Source organism: Electrona antarctica, assembly GCF_951216825.1.
Source record: "Electrona antarctica genome assembly, chromosome: 14".
NCBI lineage: Eukaryota > Metazoa > Chordata > Actinopteri > Myctophiformes > Myctophidae > Electrona > Electrona antarctica.
This window is the reverse complement of record NC_136795.1, coordinates 12,360,316-12,384,850: the sequence shown is the minus strand read 5'-3', so window position 1 is coordinate 12,384,850 and position 24,535 is coordinate 12,360,316. Positions and strand designations below refer to the sequence as shown.

The window sequence follows — 24,535 nt, the reverse complement described above, 5'->3', positions numbered from 1 at the left end:
TCAAATCCTAAAAATGTAGATAAACGGCGTGCTATAGTATGCCGTCCGATATGGGCCATAGCCCATGGTAAAAAATGATGAAAAACGAGGATTTGAAAGAAAGACGAAAATCACTCCGAGACCATGGGCTATAGCCCATGGTCTCGGAGTCATTTTCATCTTTTTTTCAAATCCTCAAAAATTATGGAAAACGGCATGCTATAGTTACTCTGACTGATGGCGCAGTGGTCTAATGATTGGTCTTTCAGTACAGACATTCCATGTTCAAGTCCCATTCCTCCTATAGCTCAATGCTGCAGTAATTTGAACTTTACAAGGCTTGAATAAAAAATAAAAACTCAAAAGCACCAGGAGACATGTGCTGATTGCCCAAAGGTGCCTTGGCTCAATGGTGTGGTGCGCTTGATCGGTTGCCTCTGCTTCAGACAGTTGGCAGGTTCAAGTCCTGTGTCATCAAGGTGCTGGAGGACCATCGGGAGACGGTGCTCTCTCCCCCTGTTTCCTGAGAAGTAACAGTTGGGTCTTATGTCTGAAAGAACCCTGTCCACCTGACATTTTACAGATGTTAGAATTAGGTCAAACGTTTAAAAAAAATAGCAATGCATTTTGGCCCATCATCTGACAGAATAGTCTGTGTATTTGCATACTGAGCCCTGATTATAATCGTCGACAAGGACATACATTTCTCTTGATTTTTGACGACAAAAGAATTACTATAGCGTGTAGTTTTTTCATCATTTTCATCATTTGTTTTGGTTCATGGTTTTTGCGACAATTTAAAAAACAAATGTGAAAATGATGAAAAAACGACATACTATAGTTCATGATTTTGGCCCATCATCTGACAAAATAGTCTGTGTATTTGCATACTGTGCCCTGATTGGTGCCCCAAAACTTGGTGGGAAAGTCCCTCTTTTATGTCTGGCTTCCAGGCCAGTTGGAAAAAAGCAGACTGAGAGGTGGTGAGAATAGGTTAAATTGGACATTTTCATGGTAAAGGTTTAGCTGAACAGGTTTCTTTCAGACATAAGCCCCAACAGTTAATTCTCAGGAAACAGGGGGAGAGAGAGCCCTCCCGATGGTCCACCGTGCACCTTGATGACATGGGACTTGAACCTGCCAACTGTCTGTAGCAGAGGCAACCGATCAAGCACACCACACCATTGAGCCAAGGCACCTTTGGGCATTCAGCACATGTCTCCTGGTGCTTTTGAGTTTTTATTTTTTCATTTCGAGCCTTGAAAAGTTCAAATTACTGAAGCATTGAGCTGTAGGAGGAATGGGACTTGAACATGGAATGTCTGTACTGAAAGACTGATCATTAGTCCACTGCGCCACCAGTCAGACACTCTCAGCCAACGTCTCCTGGTAATTTTGAAGTGATCTTTTGTTTGTTAGCCTTCAGTTAGTAAAGCTAATATAACACAGAATCAAATTAATCAGATGTTTCTTAGCGCTGTTGAGGTCTTCTTTTGCATGTTAGTGTAACAGCTGGGAATCCAACCCTGGTCTCCCACGTGGAAAGCCAACACCCTAACCACTAAGACAGGTCAAAGGCAATTGCCTAGGACTCAGGGGAGATATTAGAGCTATAGCCCATCGTCTCGGAGTGATTTTCGTCTTTTTTTCAAATCCGTTTTCGTCTGTTTTTCAAATCCTCAAAAATGATGAAAAACGGCATGCTATAGTATGCCGTCCGATATGGGCTATAGCTCATGGTCAAAAATGATGAAAAACAAGGATTTGAAAAAAAGACGAAAATCACTCCGAGACCATGGGCTATAGCCCATCGTCTCGGAGTGAGTTTCGTCTTTTTTTCAAATCCTCAAAAATGTAGATAAACGGCGTGCTATAGTATGCCGTCCGATATAGGCTATAGCCCATGGTCAAAAATGATGAAAAACGAGGATTTGAAAGAAAGACGAAAATCACTCCGAGACGATGGGCTATAGCCCATCGTCTCGGAGTCATTTTCGTCTTTTTTTCAAATCCTCAAAAATGATGGAAAACGGCATGCTATAGTAGTCCTACAGGGGTGCCCACAAGGTAGATTGTGATCTACCAGTAGATCACACAGGCTGGGCAGGTAGAACACATGACATTTGGATTTGAAAAAAAAGACGAAAATCACTCCGAGACCATGGGCTATAGCCCATCGTCTCGGAGTGAGTTTCGTCTTTTTTTCAAATCCTCAAAAATGTAGATAAACGGCGTGCTATAGTATGCCGTCCGATATGGGGGTAGATTGTGATCTACCAGTAGATCACACAGGCTGGGCAGGTAGAACACATGACATTTGGATTTGAAAAAAAAGACGAAAATCACTCCGAGACCATGGGCTATAGCCCATCGTCTCGGAGTGAGTTTCGTCTTTTTTTCAAATCCTCAAAAATGTAGATAAACGGCGTGCTATAGTATGCCGTCCGATATGGGCTATAGCCCATGGTCAAAAATGATGAAAAACGAGGATTTGAAAGAAAGACGAAAATCACTCCGAGACCATGGGCTATAGCCCATCGTCTCGGAGTCCTTTTCGTCTTTTTTTCAAATCCTCAAAAATGATGGAAAACGGCATGCTATAGTTACTCTGACTGATGGCGCAGTGGTCTAATGATTGGTCTTTCAGTACAGACATTCCATGTTCAAGTCCCATTCCTCCTATAGCTCAATGCTGCAGTAATTTGAACTTTACAAGGCTTGAATAAAAAATAAAAACTCAAAAGCACCAGGAGACATGTGCTGATTGCCCAAAGGTGCCTTGGCTCAATGGTGTGGTGCGCTTGATCGGTTGCCTCTGCTTCAGACAGTTGGCAGGTTCAAGTCCTGTGTCATCAAGGTGCTGGAGGACCATCGGGAGACGGTGCTCTCTCCCCCTGTTTCCTGAGAAGTAACAGTTGGGTCTTATGTCTGAAAGAACCCTGTCCACCTGACATTTTACAGATGTTAGAATTAGGTCAAACGTTTAAAAAAAATAGCAATGCATTTTGGCCCATCATCTGACAGAATAGTCTGTGTATTTGCATACTGAGCCCTGATTATAATCGTCGACAAGGACATACATTTCTCTTGATTTTTGACGACAAAAGAATTACTATAGCGTGTAGTTTTTTCATCATTTTCATCATTTGTTTTGGTTCATGGTTTTTGCGACAATTTAAAAAACAAATGTGAAAATGATGAAAAAACGACATACTATAGTTCATGATTTTGGCCCATCATCTGACAAAATAGTCTGTGTATTTGCATACTGTGCCCTGATTGGTGCCCCAAAACTTGGTGGGAAAGTCCCTCTTTTATGTCTGGCTTCCAGGCCAGTTGGAAAAAAGCAGACTGAGAGGTGGTGAGAATAGGTTAAATTGGACATTTTCATGGTAAAGGTTTAGCTGAACAGGTTTCTTTCAGACATAAGCCCCAACAGTTAATTCTCAGGAAACAGGGGGAGAGAGAGCCCTCCCGATGGTCCACCGTGCACCTTGATGACATGGGACTTGAACCTGCCAACTGTCTGTAGCAGAGGCAACCGATCAAGCACACCACACCATTGAGCCAAGGCACCTTTGGGCATTCAGCACATGTCTCCTGGTGCTTTTGAGTTTTTATTTTTTCATTTCGAGCCTTGAAAAGTTCAAATTACTGAAGCATTGAGCTGTAGGAGGAATGGGACTTGAACATGGAATGTCTGTACTGAAAGACTGATCATTAGTCCACTGCGCCACCAGTCAGACACTCTCAGCCAACGTCTCCTGGTAATTTTGAAGTGATCTTTTGTTTGTTAGCCTTCAGTTAGTAAAGCTAATATAACACAGAATCAAATTAATCAGATGTTTCTTAGCGCTGTTGAGGTCTTCTTTTGCATGTTAGTGTAACAGCTGGGAATCCAACCCTGGTCTCCCACGTGGAAAGCCAACACCCTAACCACTAAGACAGGTCAAAGGCAATTGCCTAGGACTCAGGGGAGATATTAGAGCTATAGCCCATCGTCTCGGAGTGATTTTCGTCTTTTTTTCAAATCCGTTTTCGTCTGTTTTTCAAATCCTCAAAAATGATGAAAAACGGCATGCTATAGTATGCCGTCCGATATGGGCTATAGCTCATGGTCAAAAATGATGAAAAACAAGGATTTGAAAAAAAGACGAAAATCACTCCGAGACCATGGGCTATAGCCCATCGTCTCGGAGTGAGTTTCGTCTTTTTTTCAAATCCTCAAAAATGTAGATAAACGGCGTGCTATAGTATGCCGTCCGATATAGGCTATAGCCCATGGTCAAAAATGATGAAAAACGAGGATTTGAAAGAAAGACGAAAATCACTCCGAGACGATGGGCTATAGCCCATCGTCTCGGAGTCATTTTCGTCTTTTTTTCAAATCCTCAAAAATGATGGAAAACGGCATGCTATAGTAGTCCTACAGGGGTGCCCACAAGGTAGATTGTGATCTACCAGTAGATCACACAGGCTGGGCAGGTAGAACACATGACATTTGGATTTGAAAAAAAAGACGAAAATCACTCCGAGACCATGGGCTATAGCCCATCGTCTCGGAGTGAGTTTCGTCTTTTTTTCAAATCCTCAAAAATGTAGATAAACGGCGTGCTATAGTATGCCGTCCGATATGGGGGTAGATTGTGATCTACCAGTAGATCACACAGGCTGGGCAGGTAGAACACATGACATTTGGATTTGAAAAAAAAGACGAAAATCACTCCGAGACCATGGGCTATAGCCCATCGTCTCGGAGTGAGTTTCGTCTTTTTTTCAAATCCTCAAAAATGTAGATAAACGGCGTGCTATAGTATGCCGTCCGATATGGGCTATAGCCCATGGTCAAAAATGATGAAAAACGAGGATTTGAAAGAAAGACGAAAATCACTCCGAGACCATGGGCTATAGCCCATCGTCTCGGAGTCCTTTTCGTCTTTTTTTCAAATCCTCAAAAATGATGGAAAACGGCATGCTATAGTTACTCTGACTGATGGCGCAGTGGTCTAATGATTGGTCTTTCAGTACAGACATTCCATGTTCAAGTCCCATTCCTCCTATAGCTCAATGCTGCAGTAATTTGAACTTTACAAGGCTTGAATAAAAAATAAAAACTCAAAAGCACCAGGAGACATGTGCTGATTGCCCAAAGGTGCCTTGGCTCAATGGTGTGGTGCGCTTGATCGGTTGCCTCTGCTTCAGACAGTTGGCAGGTTCAAGTCCTGTGTCATCAAGGTGCTGGAGGACCATCGGGAGACGGTGCTCTCTCCCCCTGTTTCCTGAGAAGTAACAGTTGGGTCTTATGTCTGAAAGAACCCTGTCCACCTGACATTTTACAGATGTTAGAATTAGGTCAAACGTTTAAAAAAAATAGCAATGCATTTTGGCCCATCATCTGACAGAATAGTCTGTGTATTTGCATACTGAGCCCTGATTATAATCGTCGACAAGGACATACATTTCTCTTGATTTTTGACGACAAAAGAATTACTATAGCGTGTAGTTTTTTCATCATTTTCATCATTTGTTTTGGTTCATGGTTTTTGCGACAATTTAAAAAACAAATGTGAAAATGATGAAAAAACGACATACTATAGTTCATGATTTTGGCCCATCATCTGACAAAATAGTCTGTGTATTTGCATACTGTGCCCTGATTGGTGCCCCAAAACTTGGTGGGAAAGTCCCTCTTTTATGTCTGGCTTCCAGGCCAGTTGGAAAAAAGCAGACTGAGAGGTGGTGAGAATAGGTTAAATTGGACATTTTCATGGTAAAGGTTTAGCTGAACAGGTTTCTTTCAGACATAAGCCCCAACAGTTAATTCTCAGGAAACAGGGGGAGAGAGAGCCCTCCCGATGGTCCACCGTGCACCTTGATGACATGGGACTTGAACCTGCCAACTGTCTGTAGCAGAGGCAACCGATCAAGCACACCACACCATTGAGCCAAGGCACCTTTGGGCATTCAGCACATGTCTCCTGGTGCTTTTGAGTTTTTATTTTTTCATTTCGAGCCTTGAAAAGTTCAAATTACTGAAGCATTGAGCTGTAGGAGGAATGGGACTTGAACATGGAATGTCTGTACTGAAAGACTGATCATTAGTCCACTGCGCCACCAGTCAGACACTCTCAGCCAACGTCTCCTGGTAATTTTGAAGTGATCTTTTGTTTGTTAGCCTTCAGTTAGTAAAGCTAATATAACACAGAATCAAATTAATCAGATGTTTCTTAGCGCTGTTGAGGTCTTCTTTTGCATGTTAGTGTAACAGCTGGGAATCCAACCCTGGTCTCCCACGTGGAAAGCCAACACCCTAACCACTAAGACAGGTCAAAGGCAATTGCCTAGGACTCAGGGGAGATATTAGAGCTATAGCCCATCGTCTCGGAGTGATTTTCGTCTTTTTTTCAAATCCGTTTTCGTCTGTTTTTCAAATCCTCAAAAATGATGAAAAACGGCATGCTATAGTATGCCGTCCGATATGGGCTATAGCTCATGGTCAAAAATGATGAAAAACAAGGATTTGAAAAAAAGACGAAAATCACTCCGAGACCATGGGCTATAGCCCATCGTCTCGGAGTGAGTTTCGTCTTTTTTTCAAATCCTCAAAAATGTAGATAAACGGCGTGCTATAGTATGCCGTCCGATATAGGCTATAGCCCATGGTCAAAAATGATGAAAAAACGAGGATTTGAAAGAAAGACGAAAATCACTCCGAGACGATGGGTCATTTTCGTCTTTTTTTCAAATCCTCAAAAATGATGGAAAACGGCATGCTATAGTAGTCCTACAGGGGTGCCCACAAGGTAGATTGTGATCTACCAGTAGATCACACAGGCTGGGCAGGTAGAACACATGACATTTGGATTTGAAAAAAAAGACGAAAATCACTCCGAGACCATGGGCTATAGCCCATCGTCTCGGAGTGAGTTTCGTCTTTTTTTCAAATCCTCAAAAATGTAGATAAACGGCGTGCTATAGTATGCCGTCCGATATGGGGGTAGATTGTGATCTACCAGTAGATCACACAGGCTGGGCAGGTAGAACACATGACATTTGGATTTGAAAAAAAAGACGAAAATCACTCCGAGACCATGGGCTATAGCCCATCGTCTCGGAGTGAGTTTCGTCTTTTTTTCAAATCCTCAAAAATGTAGATAAACGGCGTGCTATAGTATGCCGTCCGATATGGGCTATAGCCCATGGTCAAAAATGATGAAAAACGAGGATTTGAAAGAAAGACGAAAATCACTCCGAGACCATGGGCTATAGCCCATCGTCTCGGAGTCCTTTTCGTCTTTTTTTCAAATCCTCAAAAATGATGGAAAACGGCATGCTATAGTTACTCTGACTGATGGCGCAGTGGTCTAATGATTGGTCTTTCAGTACAGACATTCCATGTTCAAGTCCCATTCCTCCTATAGCTCAATGCTGCAGTAATTTGAACTTTACAAGGCTTGAATAAAAAATAAAAACTCAAAAGCACCAGGAGACATGTGCTGATTGCCCAAAGGTGCCTTGGCTCAATGGTGTGGTGCGCTTGATCGGTTGCCTCTGCTTCAGACAGTTGGCAGGTTCAAGTCCCGTGTCATCAAGGTGCTGGAGGACCATCGGGAGACGGTGCTCTCTCCCCCTGTTTCCTGAGAAGTAACAGTTGGGGCTTATGTCTGAAAGAACCCTGTCCACCTGACATCTTACAGATGTTAGAATTAGGTCAAACGTTTAAAATAAATAGCAATGCATTTTGGCCCATCATCTGACAGAATAGTCTGTGTATTTGCATACTGAGCCCTGATTATAATCGTCGACAAGGACATACATTTTTCTTGATTTTTGATGACAAAAACATTACTATAGCGTGTAGTTTTTTCATCATTTTTTCGGTTCAAGGTTTTTGCGAAAATTTAAAAAACAAATGTGAAAACGATGAAAAAACGACATACTATAGTTCATGATTTTGGCCCATCATCTGACAGAATAGTCTGTATTTGCATACTGGGCCCTGATTGGTGCCCCAAAACTTGGTGGGAAAGTCTCTCTTTTATGTCTGGCTTCCAGGCCAGTTGGAAAAGGGCACACTGAGAGGTGGTAAGAGTATGTAAAATTGGACAATTTCATGGTAAAAGTTTAGCTGGACAGGGTTCTTTCTGTAGGAGGAATGGGACTTACTGTACTGTACTGTACACGCCCTCCTCTCTGGCCTGTGTGTGCCTGTGTGTTAGGCTGTGTTAGTGACACTTGGTGGTGAACAAACGCTATAACGCTATTTTCATGCTCGGACACAGCCAGGGACACAGGGACAGATCCAGGGACACAACAGAAATTTCTGCTTGCTGGATTCAAACATAATTATACTAAGGTGACTACCATTTTTGTGATTTTTCTCATGCGTTTTCACACATTTTCAATTCTGAACAAAAAAGGAAACATTTGCAAATTTCCGTTAGCTGGATAAAAATGTAACCAACATAATTATACTTGGCCATTTTTGGTGATTTTTCTATTAGCGTTTTCACAATTTTTCAATAACAATTAAAGGAAATATTATGCCTTATATGCAGCAGGGGGCGCCAAAAGACGTTGAACAAACTAGGACTTAAGTGGTCAAATAACTGTAGTGGAGTAAAAAGTACAATATATTTGCTTCTGAGATGTAGAGGAGTAGAAGTATAAAGTATACTTTAAAAACACTACATATGGTGTGGCTAAAGATAGCCTACCCATTTAGGTGGTTAATATGTTTATAATGAATTCATAAATTGAACATAAAACAAAACATAAATTGACTGATGAATGTTGAATTCAGATTAATTGAAAATGGAGGACTTAGTGCTTTTCCTGGTTATATCCTCAGTAGCAGTTTTTGTACTTCTTTTTAACTGTAGCCAGTCTACAAAGTCAAACTGTGAATATTTTCAATCAATGACTAAACACAGAAGGCACAGCTGGTTGGTTGTTTGTTTTAATGAAGGTATGAATAATAATTACAATTTGGATATTAACACATGTATGAATGCATCTTGGAGAAAGTCAATTTGATGGCTTAAGTAACTTTGCGTGAAATCTCGTTGGATATTATTTAGTGCAAGATCCTTGGCAGTGGCTCAGAGGGTAGAGTGGCCGGATGGTAACCGCAAGGTCGCCAGTTCGAACCCAGGCTCCCAGAGTTAGTGTTGAAGTGTCCTTGAGCAAGACACTGAATCCCTAATTGCTCCTGATGAGCTGGTTGGTGCCTTGCATGGTTTCTTCCGCCATCGGTGTATGAATGTAATGCACAATCTCTATAAATCGCCTTGGATAAAGGCGCTATAATTATATAAATGCACCATTTACCATTTATCCTGAAAGGGTTAATATGCAGCCACCTGAAAAGAAATATTCTGCAGTATCACTAATACAGATTTGATACATTTGACTTGATTATTTGTGCATAAAATCGGTTAAAGATGATATTCTGTTTCAACAGTTAGTTTCAATTAAGATACATCCAAAGGTGAAGTGTATTACATGTGTCCTAAATATTTATAGCTCCACTTTTGGTAATGAATTGGTGTATCATTAAGAATCGAGTAATATTGCGGAGAATAGTTATTGTCTTCCCTTATGTTACCAATTGCTAATAGACAGCGACCATCTCAAGTCTTTCTCAGATGCTTTATTCATCATACATCAGTGTAACCTATATTTGTATTAAGTTAACGTCACCAAGAACTTATTATGAATCCTTTTGGTTGAACCTATTCATTTGAACACTGACTGACCTTTCATGTCTATGAATTGATTGCATAGGGCCTAAATGGAAACAAGACCGCAAGACTTTTTGGTGCTATCCCTTTTGGACTGAGGGACTGTACTCTGTTGCCGTTTATACATTCTGTCTAATAAACTATTCAATCAATACAAATAAACAGTTTCATAAGGTATGAAATGATTCACACCGTTTATTACACTTACTCTCAGATAGAAATTGTCTAGATTTCAGTCCCCCCTTTTCTGATTATCCACAAACAGTGGACATCAAATATAAAAATAAGTGACACACTGTAAAAGAAAAAAAAGGAGAGACAATGGGTAATAACATGGAAAATAAAGTCAGAGGGACAAAGAGTAACAGTTTTTCTCAACTGTTGGTACAGAAGGCTTGTATTTGTAATAGAATGGAGTCCAACTTTATCAGCAGTCTGTTACGACTGCTTTCAAACCATAAGTCACACGACGGAAGAAATATCTTCGAATACCATCACCACCAGCGGTGCGAACAACATCGTTATGAAATAGCTCTGAACAGAAAATATAAATAACAACGATACAGAAATATTACCACAAGTGCTCTATAAGAAATGTCTTCCAATAGTCATCCTTCATTCCACCACGCACTGGCCGGTAATTGGTAGCTATGTCCTCTGTCTTCAACCGTTTCAAATGGGAGGGCTAGATGAAGTGATTGCATGGCCGAAGAAGAGCCTTTAGTGCCGTTTGGAAGCAGCTCATGCTTTGCAGGGCTGCAGATGGTGGTTTAGTCTATAGGCCATAGTCATTCAAGCCAAGGCAGGCTGTACTGTGCACTGTATCCGTGTCGGCCTCAGTGCTTCTCCAGAGCTTTGGTCAGCAACTCGTTGAGACGGGCGATCATGGGTCTGGGATCGTCATTCAGCCCTGCTGCGATCATGGCATTGTCATAGATCTGCAATGGGGAGAAGATTCAATACCAAAAAAAAGAATGTCAATTGTCAAAGGCAATTGTAGCAAGTGGGGCCATGGTTGATGATTATCTTCACTTTTGCCATGTTTTAGAACCAGAGACTGAAGCTTAAATTCTTATGTTTGTGACTAGATGTTTCATTTGAGTGGCAATTGACCATATTCAGACCACATCCATCTTGCCAGCAAGGTGCTAACTAGGTGCAACTTCCCATTGACAGCCCATTCATCCAAACAGAAAAGTCCTATCTGATTGTATTAAACAACGTCAAACTCTCCAACATTGCAGCTGTACGAAAATCTTGAATTATCCTCTATCTGCAAAGTGTTTCATAAAAATCCACCGTAGACATGTTATGAGCTGCCTCCTGTCAAGACATCCCTTGCAGATGATTTACTTTGAGTTTGGAAGCGCTCTTTGGATATCACTCAATGGCCCTGCGTACCACCCGTTTTGAATTTGCACATAATGCAGGAGGCAAAAGGAGATTGCTTTACTGATAATGAGCGCTTCCAAACTCTGAAAGAAAATGACCTGCATGGAACCTTGCTGGCAAGATGGATGCGGTCTGCATATGGTCAATGCTGCACGTTTCACTTGTTTGAGCAGACTGCCATTCCCAAAAGAAATCCAATAAAAAATGTAATCTTGAAACGGTTTTGAACTTTCTGGTAAAGAAAGTATTACGAGTAGTAGCAATCCCCTTGTAACACATTTAAACCGAGCTGGTTAACAGACTGTGTTTGCAGAGTGGAACTGTACTTCACCTGTTCCAGTAGCAGTCCAGCCAGGTCAGAGTCGGTCTCTTTCAGCGCATACATCTTTTTGATGAGGTCATGTCTGGGAAATCAACGTCAATTAGAGAGGGTGAATGTTCGACAACACACAAGAATGAAAATATTCCTTCTTTTAGCAAAAAATAAACAAAAGAAATATAATATAATTAGAACAAACGACCAAAAATATGTGGTGTTCTTGCTCCGATTACCCTGATGTAGAGCATGCGCTAAAACCCAGTTTTTAACATATAAACAGACAATAATCGGAGATATCGGTCATAATTTCATAATGGTGCACCCCTAGTTACAAGTGTTGCTGTAATCCTTTGCCTGTACACTGTAACCACACTGGCATCCCTGTGACCATGGGGCAGCAGTGGTTTAGAGCAGTGGTTTCTAAACGTTTTAGCCCGTGACCCAAAACAGAAATTAGACATTGTCCCCGGGACCTAAACTAGTGAAAATAGCACTCTGTCTGCCAAAAACACTCCACACATGCCCCCATGTATCTCTTCCCTCTCTCTCTTACCCAGCATTGATCTCCAGTGTGGGCTGCAGTAGCTGGGCTCTCTCCTCTGTGCTGCGGGCTACCTGCTGGGTGCGGAGGAAGTGGCGAGCGGCCCCCATCTCCAGCACCGTGATCATGGCTGGGTGGGTGTCCAGGCGAGGGGTCACCTGGCAGAGGTGAGGAAGGCGCAAAAAAAACAAAAAGGGTTCAAATGGGTTCCATACCAACAATTACGAACCACATAGGTGGCAATGGGCTCTATGCACACACGCCATTTTGGAAAGAACTTGGGCCCCTTCCATACTTCCTTCACAGGTATTACCGCTGATACTAACGAAGGCTCTGTTCCATTCTGCTCAAACAGAGTCAGGGTGCTGCTATTGTGCATGTTGGCTCACTGGAAACAGTCTGCTACACTCAAAGTGTCCTTGAGTGGGTTCCAAATGGCCCTGTATGGGTGTGTAACTGAGAGTGCACAAATGGAACCAAATGGACCCGTGGGTCCATTTGTTATGGGGTGCTTGAAATTAAAACATTTGAGAACCACTGCATACTAAATTGAACAGGGCCTTAATTAGTATCATCGGTAACACCTGTGAAGGAAGTATGGAAGTGACCCGGAAGTAGGAAGAGTTATTCTGTGAGCATATAGCCCATTGAGAAGACCAAGCAATCGTCCTTCCAAGGGTTCAAAGATATCGTCTCTCTGCCGGGTGGAAACCTCATGTCCAAAACGGTTACTTTTTAGGATTCAAATAAAAAAGTAGCCGATATAGACGACTCCACAGAGGGTGTCAAGATTAAGCGCGTGACTCTGGGGCCCAGAGTGGTGCCCTTACCTTGACATTGGTGACTCTGTGGCCCAGAGTGGTGCCCTTACCTTGACATTGGTGACTCTGGGGCCCAGAGTGGTGCCCTTACCTTGACATTGGTGACTCTGGGGCCCAGAGTGGTGCCCTTACCTTGACATTGGTGACTCTGGGGCCCAGAGTGGTGGCCTTACCTTGACATTGGTGACTCTGGGGCCCAGAACGTTTCTCATCCAAGCCATCAAATCCTCAGCTTGTTCCGTTGTCAGCCGCTCGGCCTCTGCAGACAAACAGAGAGGAGAGGAGGAGTCAGTGCCACCAGCAGTGGTAAGGACAACACAGGTTTCGAGAACCCTGTGCTGAAGCAGAAATGATGCGAGGGGGGACGGGGGACGGGTGTCGGGTGTCTAACCGGGCTTGCTGTCCTGGTACTTCTCCTCCTTGTAGTGGTCCACCACGATGTCCGTCTCCACAGAGATCATCTTCTTCTTGTCAAACTCCCGCAGGTGCAGCAGTGTCAGCTCATCAAACTGCTCGTAGCAGAACAGCACCTGGAGGAACAAGACACGATGTGAAGAACAAATGGATGGATTCAACACAAGACATGAGGAAGAGCGGAGCGACTAAAGCTTCATTTGCGACTACCCTTAAAAGGACATTTCAATGCTGGAAGAAACTGCAGTCACTCAATGTTAACACATCGAGACCGTGTACACACGTCTTAGATCATTTTTATCGATATAAAACAAAACAAAAAAATCACACCCGTGTGAAATGAGGGGCGATCTTGTCATCGTACATCAATTTTATGTTAGCGGACATTTGACATTGCTACATAAGGTGGTCTCTTATTGGCCAAGCGCCCCCTCCAACATGTGATTGGTGAGCCGATTTGCTCTGCGTTTAATTATATTAAGCGGAATTCTGTCTCCATTCACTGTCAATGGCAAATCTTGAGACGTGTGGGCACAAGATTTAGCAGACATTTGACCTGAATTCCGCTTTCATTGTCAATGGCAAATCTTGAGACGTGTTGGGACAAAAGCTGTTTATAGAAGGGTCTAGCGCACCTTAAAAATAAAGATTCCGATTTTATTTATTTTTTGCCTCTCCTTCTGCACCATACATGTGCTGCCATATGTGCTGGCACTCTAGCGCTCATATTTTGAAAGGTGCTGGCGGCATCCGTTGTGTTAAAAGTAAGAGCGCTGAAGCGAGACCCCTGGGTGGTCTTATCAACAGGTTTTGCGAATACATAAAAAATATGTTATTTCTAGCCTACATAAACCTTTCCACCCAATGCTTTTGCAAGAGCAACACAACAACACAATTCCCACAAACATCACAGCCTAGAGAGAAACGTGACGTTGTCAGTCACCTCCATGTCCTTCTGCTTCATGGCCTCGTAGTAGACGGAGTGCTCTGCCAGATGGCGGTTGGGGGCACACAGGTAGTAGATGTTGCGTGTGCCGGCCTTCATGCGCGCGCCATACTCCATCAGGTTGGTCTGCTGCCCGGCGGGCAGCGCCGAGGACTCGAACCGCAACAGCTTGGCGATGTCCTCCTGTAAAATATGACGACATGGACAGTGTGACTCTTTAACTGTCGAAAACACATCTCAATCTCTTTCAGAAAACGGTAAGACATGCTAACTATCGCTCTAAATTTGTAGATTTCTGTGCCAGTGAAAGATCATGGTGAGAATATCGTGAAAATGTTGTGCAAATATTTGAATATATATATTCTTTCACAGCTAACGTTTATTAATTCACTCAAAACATTTGCTTCTGGGGGGGGGGGGGGGGGTTCCTGCTGGAACAAAATATTTTCAGATGGGGGTTCGCAGCCAAATACAAATCATTCTGAGAGTCCTTGACATGAAAAGATTTGATAAGTTTTTCAGGATTTAGAAGACACTTGTAGAATTTGGTCTCAGTTTTTGGTCTCAGTTTTTAATTGTTAAGGTGCTTCTGAGAGAGAAAAGGAATCCTGAATCATAATCCCAGACTATTTGGCAGACTATTATAGCATTCAAATATTCAAAATATGAAGCCCCGAAGACTGGACTGGACCTTGACGTCCTGTTCGTGGGTGGTGACGATTCCCTCTCGCATGAAGAGGCCGTAGTCCTCAAAGAACTTGTTGTACTTCTCTGGTTCCTTCTTGCTCTGGTCCAACAGGAAGCGGATCACCCTCTGCTGCAGAACGTCACGGAGCTTCCTGGAGGACCAAGGAAGGGCCAACGGGGAAAGAGACGTTTTAGAATTTTTTTTCCGATTGGTCCTTCGTTAAAGCTGGCATGATGAAAATCAATATAACCCATAAGTCCATGCCGTTGGGAAGAAACCAAAATGTTCATTTATGAGGAAATTAAAAAAAGGAAATGAAGAAAACCTAATATTTTGAAAACAGAGCAATACAGCCTCTTCAAAGTTGGTCTTGTGACTTTATATATTGTCAAGTACTTGCATGAGAGGGGAGAGGTGGTGGAGTTAGCCATTTTAGCAGTCCAATGGATTTAAGAGGTTTTGTCCAAAGCACTTTGTATTACTTTTTATTGGTTCAATATTTATTTAACCAACACACATTCGTAAAATGTGTTCAATAGCGCTGATTTATGCAAAAAGAAAAAAAAGAAAACTCAAAAATGGAGTTAGGAGGTTTCCTCCCGACAGCAACGAATGCTATTTTATTAGACATAGACGGGCAGATGATCTGTTGGATTAAATGCTGTTTTATTAGATATAGATGGTCTGCTGTGTGAAAGACGGCAGAACATTCTACCTGATCAGAGCGCTCTCCTGAAGCAACTCTCTGCTCAGATTCAATGGGATGTCCTCACTGTCCACAACACCTGATCACACACACACACACACACACACACACACACACACACACACATACACACAGTTTTGCCAGATTTAAAAAACGTTAAAGGTGCATGGGGATTATGGAGTGTGAAGGCTAATTTCAAGAGGCTTTCCTCTGCTAAAAGAAATCACTGATGAAGTCCAAACACGTTCACGGGTCCAACTTCTGCTTAAAATGTGCATAAAATGTATTTGGTGAGCACGTGACCCGAGTAACCATTAAAATCCTAAGAAAAGCCAATCACAAAGCATCACAAATGCCTTGTGAGCTTGTATCTTTTTTAGGTTTGATATTTTTGTAAATGTTCAAATGTTTTGAAGATTCTTGACACCAGGTTGAAAGTTAAGTGACATACTAAAATAAAGTGTATGCTTAATCATATGTGTCGCTGGCCCAACAAACGCGCTGCTTGCGGAATGTATTGCGTTGCTTGAAAAATCAGTAATTTTCAAAGTATGCGGCGTGAGAGAGAGACACACACAGACCTCTAAGGAAACGCAACCATTTGGGCAGGATGTCGGTGGCCTTGGTCTGGATGAGGACCTTCCTGCTGTACAGAGACACGCTGGAGCCCATCTCCCTGCTCACGTCAAACATGGTAGGCTTCTGCTCATAGGAAAACATTCAATAAGTCTACATTACAACCAGAGAGTAGACCAGCTTCTACTCATAGGAAAACATTCAATAAGTCCTACGATTCATTTTGACAATAAAATGACGATGTAGGTTGTAGGTAATAAAAGCAAAAATCATCAACATGAATGATCAGTTATGCTATGTCATCAAAACCCAAAGATTTCATGAAATTGATTCTTATGGAAATTATAATATGGAAAACGACAAGCATTCCCATTTTACAATGCAGTGGAAAGATGCCATAACTGCTTCCATCGGTTCACACTTCTAACACTAGAAATGGTTGATATCTGCAGCAATTCCTCACAATGTCGGGTACGTAGAAGATGCTGCGGATGTTGAGCGGGGCGTCAGCGCGGTAGTGCAGTGTGTAGCGGGGCCGGTCGTACGACTGAGCCACGTAGCGGTAGAACTCCTCATGCTGCCACTCGCTGATCTCCTTGGGTTCCATCATCCACAGGGCCTGCATGCGGAACATACAGGTGGATATACTGAACGCCCCATTTACAATTGGTCGCAAGTCATGTCACGCACCCAAAAAGAAACGGCAGATCTACAAACTCACAACATGCTTTGTATTATTCAGGCATACTATCTGCACAGAAACAGACAGAGAGAGAGAATAGAGGCTGACCTGCATGGTGTTCAGTCTGCGTCCATTCAGGAAGATGGGGAAACTGACAAAGTTGCTGTACTTGTTCACAACCTCTGAAACAGACAGACAACGTGTGGACTTGTTTACACAAGTTTCTAGTATAGTAGGTGACTGTGGTATATTCATCATATTAAATGATCACTGCAGTTTGTAGTACTGGAGGTACCTTTAACTCGATCCTCAGTAGAGAACTCCTTGCAGTCGTCCTTGAAGTGAAGCACGATCTTGGTTCCCTGTTTGACTCCGTTTGCTTCAGCGATCTCAAAATCTCCGGAGCTGAGAGAAAACAAAGTCAGTATCCCACAGAAAGACCACACAAAGTGCTTTACAAACAAACAAAACTAAAGAGGGTATTAAAGCAGGAAAGGGCAGTACAATTCATCTCAAGCGATCCATGGCATGGAAAATAAAAATCATGTACCGTCACCAAACGCCTGTTCAAAACAGTAGCATTTTAAGGTTGTTGTCCACAGAGGACGCAGCTCTCAAAACTTGTGGAAGAGCGTTCCAAAGTTTAGGGCACATGTATTAAGTCGTCCTCGCGCACCATTCAATTCTACTGAAAACTGAATGTTGCGGATTTCTGACGGCGCGAAAAGAGAACTTGTATCTCAACAGGATGTACCCATATAAATACAATATCACCCATCTCACCCATCTGAAGACCACTTGTATGCAGGAACGTCAGGCTCAGCCGACTGCGAGTAAACGTCCACACGGTCTGCCACCATGAAGGCAGAGTAGAAGCCCACTCCAAACTGACCAATGATGGTGCTGCTGGCCTCCGCCTGGTCCTGGAGAGCATCTAGGAAGGCCTGCGAGAAGGACCAGACATTATGGGAACAGTGACGGTGGAGCGCCAGGCAGAACTTAAATCAACTTAATCCAACCTGCAGCCACCAACTATTGTTCATATATGGTAATAGTAGATAGTTTTATATGACGCTTACAATTCCATTTAAAGTGGATTAAATGTATTATTTGGTGAGTGCACATTAAATTAAATCAAAACATTTTCAAGCAGGTATATCAGTGCTTGTCAACAACAGCAGAGTGTAATAAGCACAAAAAGTCAATCTGTTGAATTAGTGAAAATGGATGCTGGAAATTGAGGATTTAACTGAGTCAATGAAAGAAAGAACGTCAGCATTATCATTCTGAATTATTTACAGTAGTCAACAAAGTGAAAAAGATTGAAGTGAGAAGTACTCTAGGGTCTAGAGGACAACGTTTTTGTCCTGGGACAATTTTGACAGTTTCGATATCATGGTAAGTGGCAAAGTTAGTCATGGGCAAATCAAAAAAATGTCTGTGGACCAAATTGCCATGACAGGACACAGAACGACCATTAAAATACATTGAAATCAGATGGAGTATAGTACATTAACAGCTACCTTAGAACCAGATCGGGCGATGGTCCCCAAGTTGGCAATCAGGTCCTCCTGGTTCATACCCACTCCAGTATCCTGCAACAGACAGACAATAGTCACTGAGAGCACCACAACATGCAGTACAATATTTCGCCACTAGGTGGAATACTGTCTTCAGGAGCAGACATTCGCTTAAACCCAGACTAGAATAATACTTGGTTACTTCAAATAAAATACTGGAGCACTCGCGGTAATCTGCACGTTATTATTTTGCATGGGTGACTGACGTTTTGATTTGCGTCTTCTTCAGAATGGGCTCTATGCAGCCACACAGAATAATTATTCCTACTTCTGAGCCGCTTCCCTACTTCCTTCACAGGTGTTACTGATGATACTAATTATTAGGCTCCGTTCCATTTAGTCGCTACAAATGTATGTATTTGTACACTCTCAGAATTACACACCTGTACAGGGTCATTTGGAACGGGCCCACTCGAGGACACTGATAGGTGTAGCAGAGTGATTCCAGTGAGCCAACGTGCACAATAGCAGCACCTTGACTCTGTTTGACCAGAATGGAACAGAGCCTTCAGTAGTATCAGCTGTAAGTAACACCTGTGAAGGAAGTAGGGAAGGGGGCCCAAGTTCTTTCCAAAATGGCGCGTGCATATAGCCCATTAAAACAGGAACCATCTATTCCCTTCAGTGTGTGCAGGTCATACACATTCCAGGTGACTTGGGCCTCTGTGACCTGACTGACAGTACCTGGATGGTGAAGGTGCCTTTGGCAGCGTCCGTTTGGAGGTGGATCTCCATGGGAGCCGTGTCGCCTCCTCCTGTGATCAGCTTGTGGCGCAGCTTCTCCAGGGCATCGCTACCGTTCGAGATCAGCTCCCTGATGAACACCTGAGGGGCAATGAATTTAAAATTTAGATTGAATACTTGGACAGGCACTGGGAATACTAAAATGTCTGCTAAAAGGATGAAACAAAGAACGACTTTCGGCTCGTTTCCATTGGTGTCCTCACATACTCAATGAATCAAAAAACAATTATGATAGATATACACAATACGCAAAAGTATGATAAGTCAGATAAGTCATATGCAGTACAAACTTTTGAGCTCCAGGCCCAAAGAAAAAGATTATGTCTCAGCGGGACCCAAACTAGTGAAACTAACCGATCTACAAGCTCACATGTGAGCTCACATGTGAGCTTGTAGATTGGCTGTTTAAAGTATTTTTCTTTTATTGTTTTCATGGAATTCTTTTGGAAAACATCAGAATTTGTTTTTAACTTCTGATATTTATGGGGGAATTTAAAAATACATTTTGAAATAATAATGAAAAACTAAATGTAGGAAACCTAAAAATGTTTGGGAAACAGTGATATACAGTGCTGTAAGAAAAGCATGCCTCACACCTTTCAAAATAGCATGAGGATTGATGTAAACCAGCACCCTCCCCATTCTCACCTCTTTCTCGGAATACAGGGACCTGGCAACAATGTCCAGCAGCTTTTTGGTCTCAGCCTTGAACTCATGTTTGGAGAAAGTACCTAGAAGGACGAGGAAGCAATGTTAATGCTGTCGTTAAAGCTACAGTGCATTTTGAATGATATTCTATTTTTCTATTGAATGATATTCTATTTGATATGATAGTCCTCCCCCGAAGGAGACAGGTAACTGCAACTGTACCAAACCGGGATTTAAAAACAGCCGATCTACAAGCTCAAAATGTGCCACATCGTGATGACGATTATGTAATAATTGTAAGTGTCCTACCAGACACCAGCGTCTACATTTCTCAATGGAAGAGTCGAGAGACCACCTTTAACCACTGTAGATGTGCTAGTAATATTGTATTATTATTATTAACATACTCTACCTACCATACAGATTATATTCATTCAAATTAGCTTCTGCATAGTAACTTTAACCCATTAAGACCTGAGGGAGATTCTACAATTGACTTCCAAAACAGGTTTCTGAAAAACTTATGTTGCTATATAATTGCTTCTCAAACGTTTTCATGTCAAGGACCCCTGGTATTCAAAAAATGCACAAAAAGTACATAATGACCTGCACACCGCCTGCGCTTGCAAGTTGCAATATGAACACTTAATTATCGTAAGCAATGTTTCGGTCAAAGACCTTCTTCAGGCATCTGTCAAGGACCCCCAAAATGATATGCATTTGGCCACGGACCCACATCTCAAAATATTTTGTTCCAGGGACCCCCAGAAGCAAAGATTTGATTTAAAAATGTTTGCTTTAAAATATCACATGTTCAAAGATTTGCACACATTTGAATAAATAAATAAATCTGATCTAAGGTCATAGTGCGGCAAAAAAATCTATGATTTTGTATATGTATATATTTGTTTTGAATAGCCAAAGAAATCTAAAATGACACGGATGCTTTAACGGGTCAAGTCTGGCATATGCCAACAACACCCCAGGATGATCCACGTGTGCATGATGACCATTTCCATCACCTTGTACATTCTCGGTGTCACTGATGATGGTGTGCAGGGGCTCTTCTTCAGGGACCTTCTCTTCTTCGGGGACTTTCTCAGCCTCCTGGGTGCTGTAGAGGGAGCGCTGGTTCACACCCAGCCCAGGGTACTGCTGGGAGCTCCACAGCCTGGCTCTGCTGCACCACATCTGCTGCTGAGGCTGCCTGTGGCGCGCATCTGATGACAGGGGAACAAGATAAAGTCTAGGGGTGCAACAAGGGCTAAATAAAACTAATCGGTTTAATATATAATAATAATTTTCATATCAAGGCCCATTAATTCTGCATTTGATCCACGGACCATTTGATGAGATTTAGCCTCGCAGACCCGGGTCTGTTTTTTATAAAATTATTGCAGTTTGAAAGAGGATATCAATCTTGGCCTACAGCTGCAATGTTGGTGAGTTTAAGCTGATCGGAAATGCAATTTGGATAAATTGGATGTCAATGGAACTCTAGATTCATCTCATTATATATTTTTAAAAAAACTAGTGTTTGTTGCAAATAAAAGGCTGTACTACTTGTCAGTCTATTCTCCTACATGACATGATAGATCTATTCTAAATGTCTCAATGGAAGAGCAGCGAGACCACTTTCAAAACCCACTGTAGATCTGTGCTAGTGATATTATATCAACGGTCACCAGAGATTTCGACCCAGGACGATTCGACCCGGACCATTCGACCCGCTCTCGACCCGCTTGGACCTGACTTTTCGACCCGGACCGCGAGAGAGAGAGACAGAGAGAGACATAGAGAGAGAGAGAGACAGAGACATAATAATAATAATATGTACATTGATTTACCAAACAATTATTGTGTTGGTGTTTTTATTTACCAAACAATTACAAAGCTAATGGAGGCTAAAGGGAGGTAATTACTATTGCATTATTGTAACAAAAGTACGAGAGTAGGCTAATATGTGCTTATTTAGCTGCATTTTTATTGATTGCACATTGATTTTAATATTTGATTGTTTTGTTTTAAGGTGGTGAAAAAACCGTTCACTCAGCTCTTCAGCTTCCATGCCTTCCTGAGTAACGGTAGAGGCGAGGACATCAAACAGGTGCCTCTGCTCTTTGCCCTGATGACGCAGAGGAGGAAACGGGATTACGTCGCCGTTTTCGAGGCTGTCAAACGCCTTGCGCCTAGCCTTATCGATGTTAAGGTTGTGACTGACTTTGAAGTAGCTATCTGGCAAGCTGCAACCACAGTTTTTTGTGGCCCTGATGCTGGAGTCCGCGGATGTTCGTTTCACTGGGCTCAGGCGGTGTATCGGCATGTCCAGTCGCTTGGTTTGTCTGTGGCCTACAGACACGATGAAGAAGTCAAAAGTTTCATCAAGCAATTGTTTGCTTTGCCCTACATCCCGGCCGGTGAGATAGTAGACGCATTCAATCGCCACACATCGACGTTGACAGAACGGCTAGAACCTCTTGTGGACTACATCCGTGACACCTGGATGAATGGCCAGTGGAAACCACAGCAGTGGTGCGTTTACCGACAAGCCATCAGAACCAACAACCACCTGGAGGGATGGCACTACAGACTCAACAACGCAGCACAGCGGCCAAGCTTGAATCTGTACCTGCTTGTGTCGTTGCTGTACAAAGAAGCTGGCACAATCTCACACCTACAACGTCTCGTCACAATGGATATGGTGGCACGCTACCAGCGAAAGAAAACTAAGGACACAGAGGGCAAACTGGTGAAACTATGGGATGCCTATGCAATGAACGAGTTGGACATCACCCAGCTGCTGGCAGCTGTTGCTGAGGTGAACACGATGCCACACGGGGTCGGACTGGCAAGAGCGGACAGCGAGGTCTAGCCTGGTCTCCTTTCTCTTTTTTATTCCCCCATTTTTTTTGTATATAACTATTTTTGATAACTTGTTTTTCTATGACTGAAATAGTGCACATTCAATCAGACTCAGCCTTTTTGTAATATACATTTTATTTCACATTTTTTTGTATATACTACTATTTTTGACTTGAAAACTATGGGATGCCTATGCAATGAACGAGTTGGACATCACCCAGCTGCTGGCAGCTGTTGCTGAGGTGAACACGATGCCACACGGGGTCGGACTGGCAAGAGCGGACAGAGCCTGGTCTCCTTTCTCTTTTTTATTCCCCCATTTTTTTTGTATATAACTATTTTTGATAACTTGTTTTTCTATGACTGAAATAGTGCACATTCAATCAGACTCAGCCTTTTTGTAATATACATTTTATTTCAATTGTTTTTGTATATACTACTATTTTTGACTTGAAATTGTTTTACACTGCCCTGTTTTGTCAAATAAAATAACAGTTACGTTAATTCATTTCACCTCTTGTGTTGTGTTTAATGATGGGGACTACTGTAGATCTGCTACTTTCAAATGATTTTAGAGGAGAGAAGGACAAAACAGACAACATTACAATAAGGCATACATTATTATTTCATTTAGAAAAGAAGGTTTACAAAAAAACCTTCTTAAAAAAGTATGCAACTGGGGGAGCATGCTTACAATATTTACTCTTAAATATACTCAATCTTAATCACCACCGTCACCTTGTACTCTACTACCCTCTAGGGGTTACACCGTTTGTCTGTTTTCTGTTTTTATGTTTTGTGTGAGGACTGCGGATGAAAATTAGCATCTTTGCTAATCCCGGTGTATTTACGTTCATGTGACGTTCATTAATATGCTCTGTCCTACCAGTGACCAGTTGTAACAGGCAGCCTTAAAGATTCAAACCACCATGTGATGAATGAACTATGTGACAAACATAGCAACGCAAGACAGTCTTGCTGCAAGAGTTCAGATGATTGCACAGCATCAGACAGCGGCTAGGCTAGTTTTTAGCTCCCTGACACAAACACAACGTCACGTACCTGCAGTGTAGGAGCTGGTGAGAGTCCTGCTGCTCACACCACGTCCACACGATAACAACCTGCTGCTGCTGGCTCTTTGAGAAGAACCCAGAGCGAAGTGGAACAGCTTCAGACACCGAGACATGTTGGTTTGACCTACACTGTCAGCACACAATACAGTACAGTACAGTTCACACGCTGAAGCAACCGAGCGACGGAGGACAAACAGGGCTCGGTCGGACGCATTCAAATGACGTCAGTAGCAGCATAGAGACTATTCATATGCCTGGTGAAAAATATGAAATAATATTTCAATATAACTCAAGAGAGTAATATGTTACTTATGACAATGACATATTACTCCTTAAAAGAGTAATATATATTTCATAACACCGTATTACTTTTATAGATAGACTAGAGCGGTGCCCGTTAGGCACTGGCCTACTTGGAACGATGCAAGTTGGAAATGCATGGCCCACCCAGGTCCCTATTATGGCCATATATGGAGTGCTTTGTCAGGCATGCCCAAATATAGAGTATATGCAGATGTCAGAATGGTGTCAGAACCGAGGCTATGTCAGAACAGGACAGCTCCATATATGTACCCTGGGCAGGGGCTCTGTCAAGAGCCCAGGCAGAGGCCGTTTTGGGATGGTTCTGAACAACCGTGGGTCCGACCGATTCGACACTGCACACCCTGTGGTGGTGTGGAACATGTGTGTCAAATTTGAAGTCGGTGGGGAAAACGGTTTTCGAGTTACGTGGATTACACACATAGACAGACTTGGTGCATTTATATAGATAGATGGTATAATATTACTGTTTTGGCAGAGTAATACGTACTACTCGTTAC

The 24,535-nt window shown here is 42.5% G+C and overlaps 1 protein-coding gene across 1 annotated transcript; it reads right to left on the bottom strand.

The window, feature by feature from the left end:
- Positions 1-9,898: 9,898 nt before the first annotated feature.
- On the bottom strand, positions 9,899-23,914 carry trap1 (TNF receptor-associated protein 1). The gene is made up of 18 exons (XM_079520989.1): positions 23,704-23,914; positions 20,802-20,999; positions 19,780-19,862; positions 19,072-19,212; positions 18,331-18,402; positions 17,591-17,751; positions 17,103-17,212; positions 16,916-16,989; positions 16,589-16,744; positions 16,131-16,251; positions 15,559-15,628; positions 14,847-14,994; positions 14,153-14,338; positions 13,187-13,325; positions 12,969-13,054; positions 11,987-12,132; positions 11,446-11,518; positions 9,899-10,660 (listed from the first exon to the last, which is right to left on the bottom strand). The coding sequence occupies exons 1-18, from the start codon at positions 23,825-23,827 to the stop codon at positions 10,559-10,561; spliced, it is 2,190 nt and encodes a 729-aa protein (XP_079377115.1). The 5' UTR covers positions 23,828-23,914; the 3' UTR covers positions 9,899-10,558.
- Positions 23,915-24,535: the final 621 nt, after the last annotated feature.

Coding starts and splice junctions, on each gene's coding strand:
- trap1 (XM_079520989.1), bottom strand. CDS start 23,827: ATGTCTCGGTGTCTGAAGCTGTTCCACTTCGCTCTGGGTTCTTCTCAA. Junction 14,995..15,558: donor CAGGAGAGCGCTCTGATCAG/GTAGAATGTTCT, acceptor TTGGTCCTCCAG/GAAGCTCCGTGACGTTCTGC. Junction 10,661..11,445: donor CTGGACTGCTACTGGAACAG/GTGAAGTACAGT, acceptor TCCCCATTGCAG/ATCTATGACAATGCCATGAT.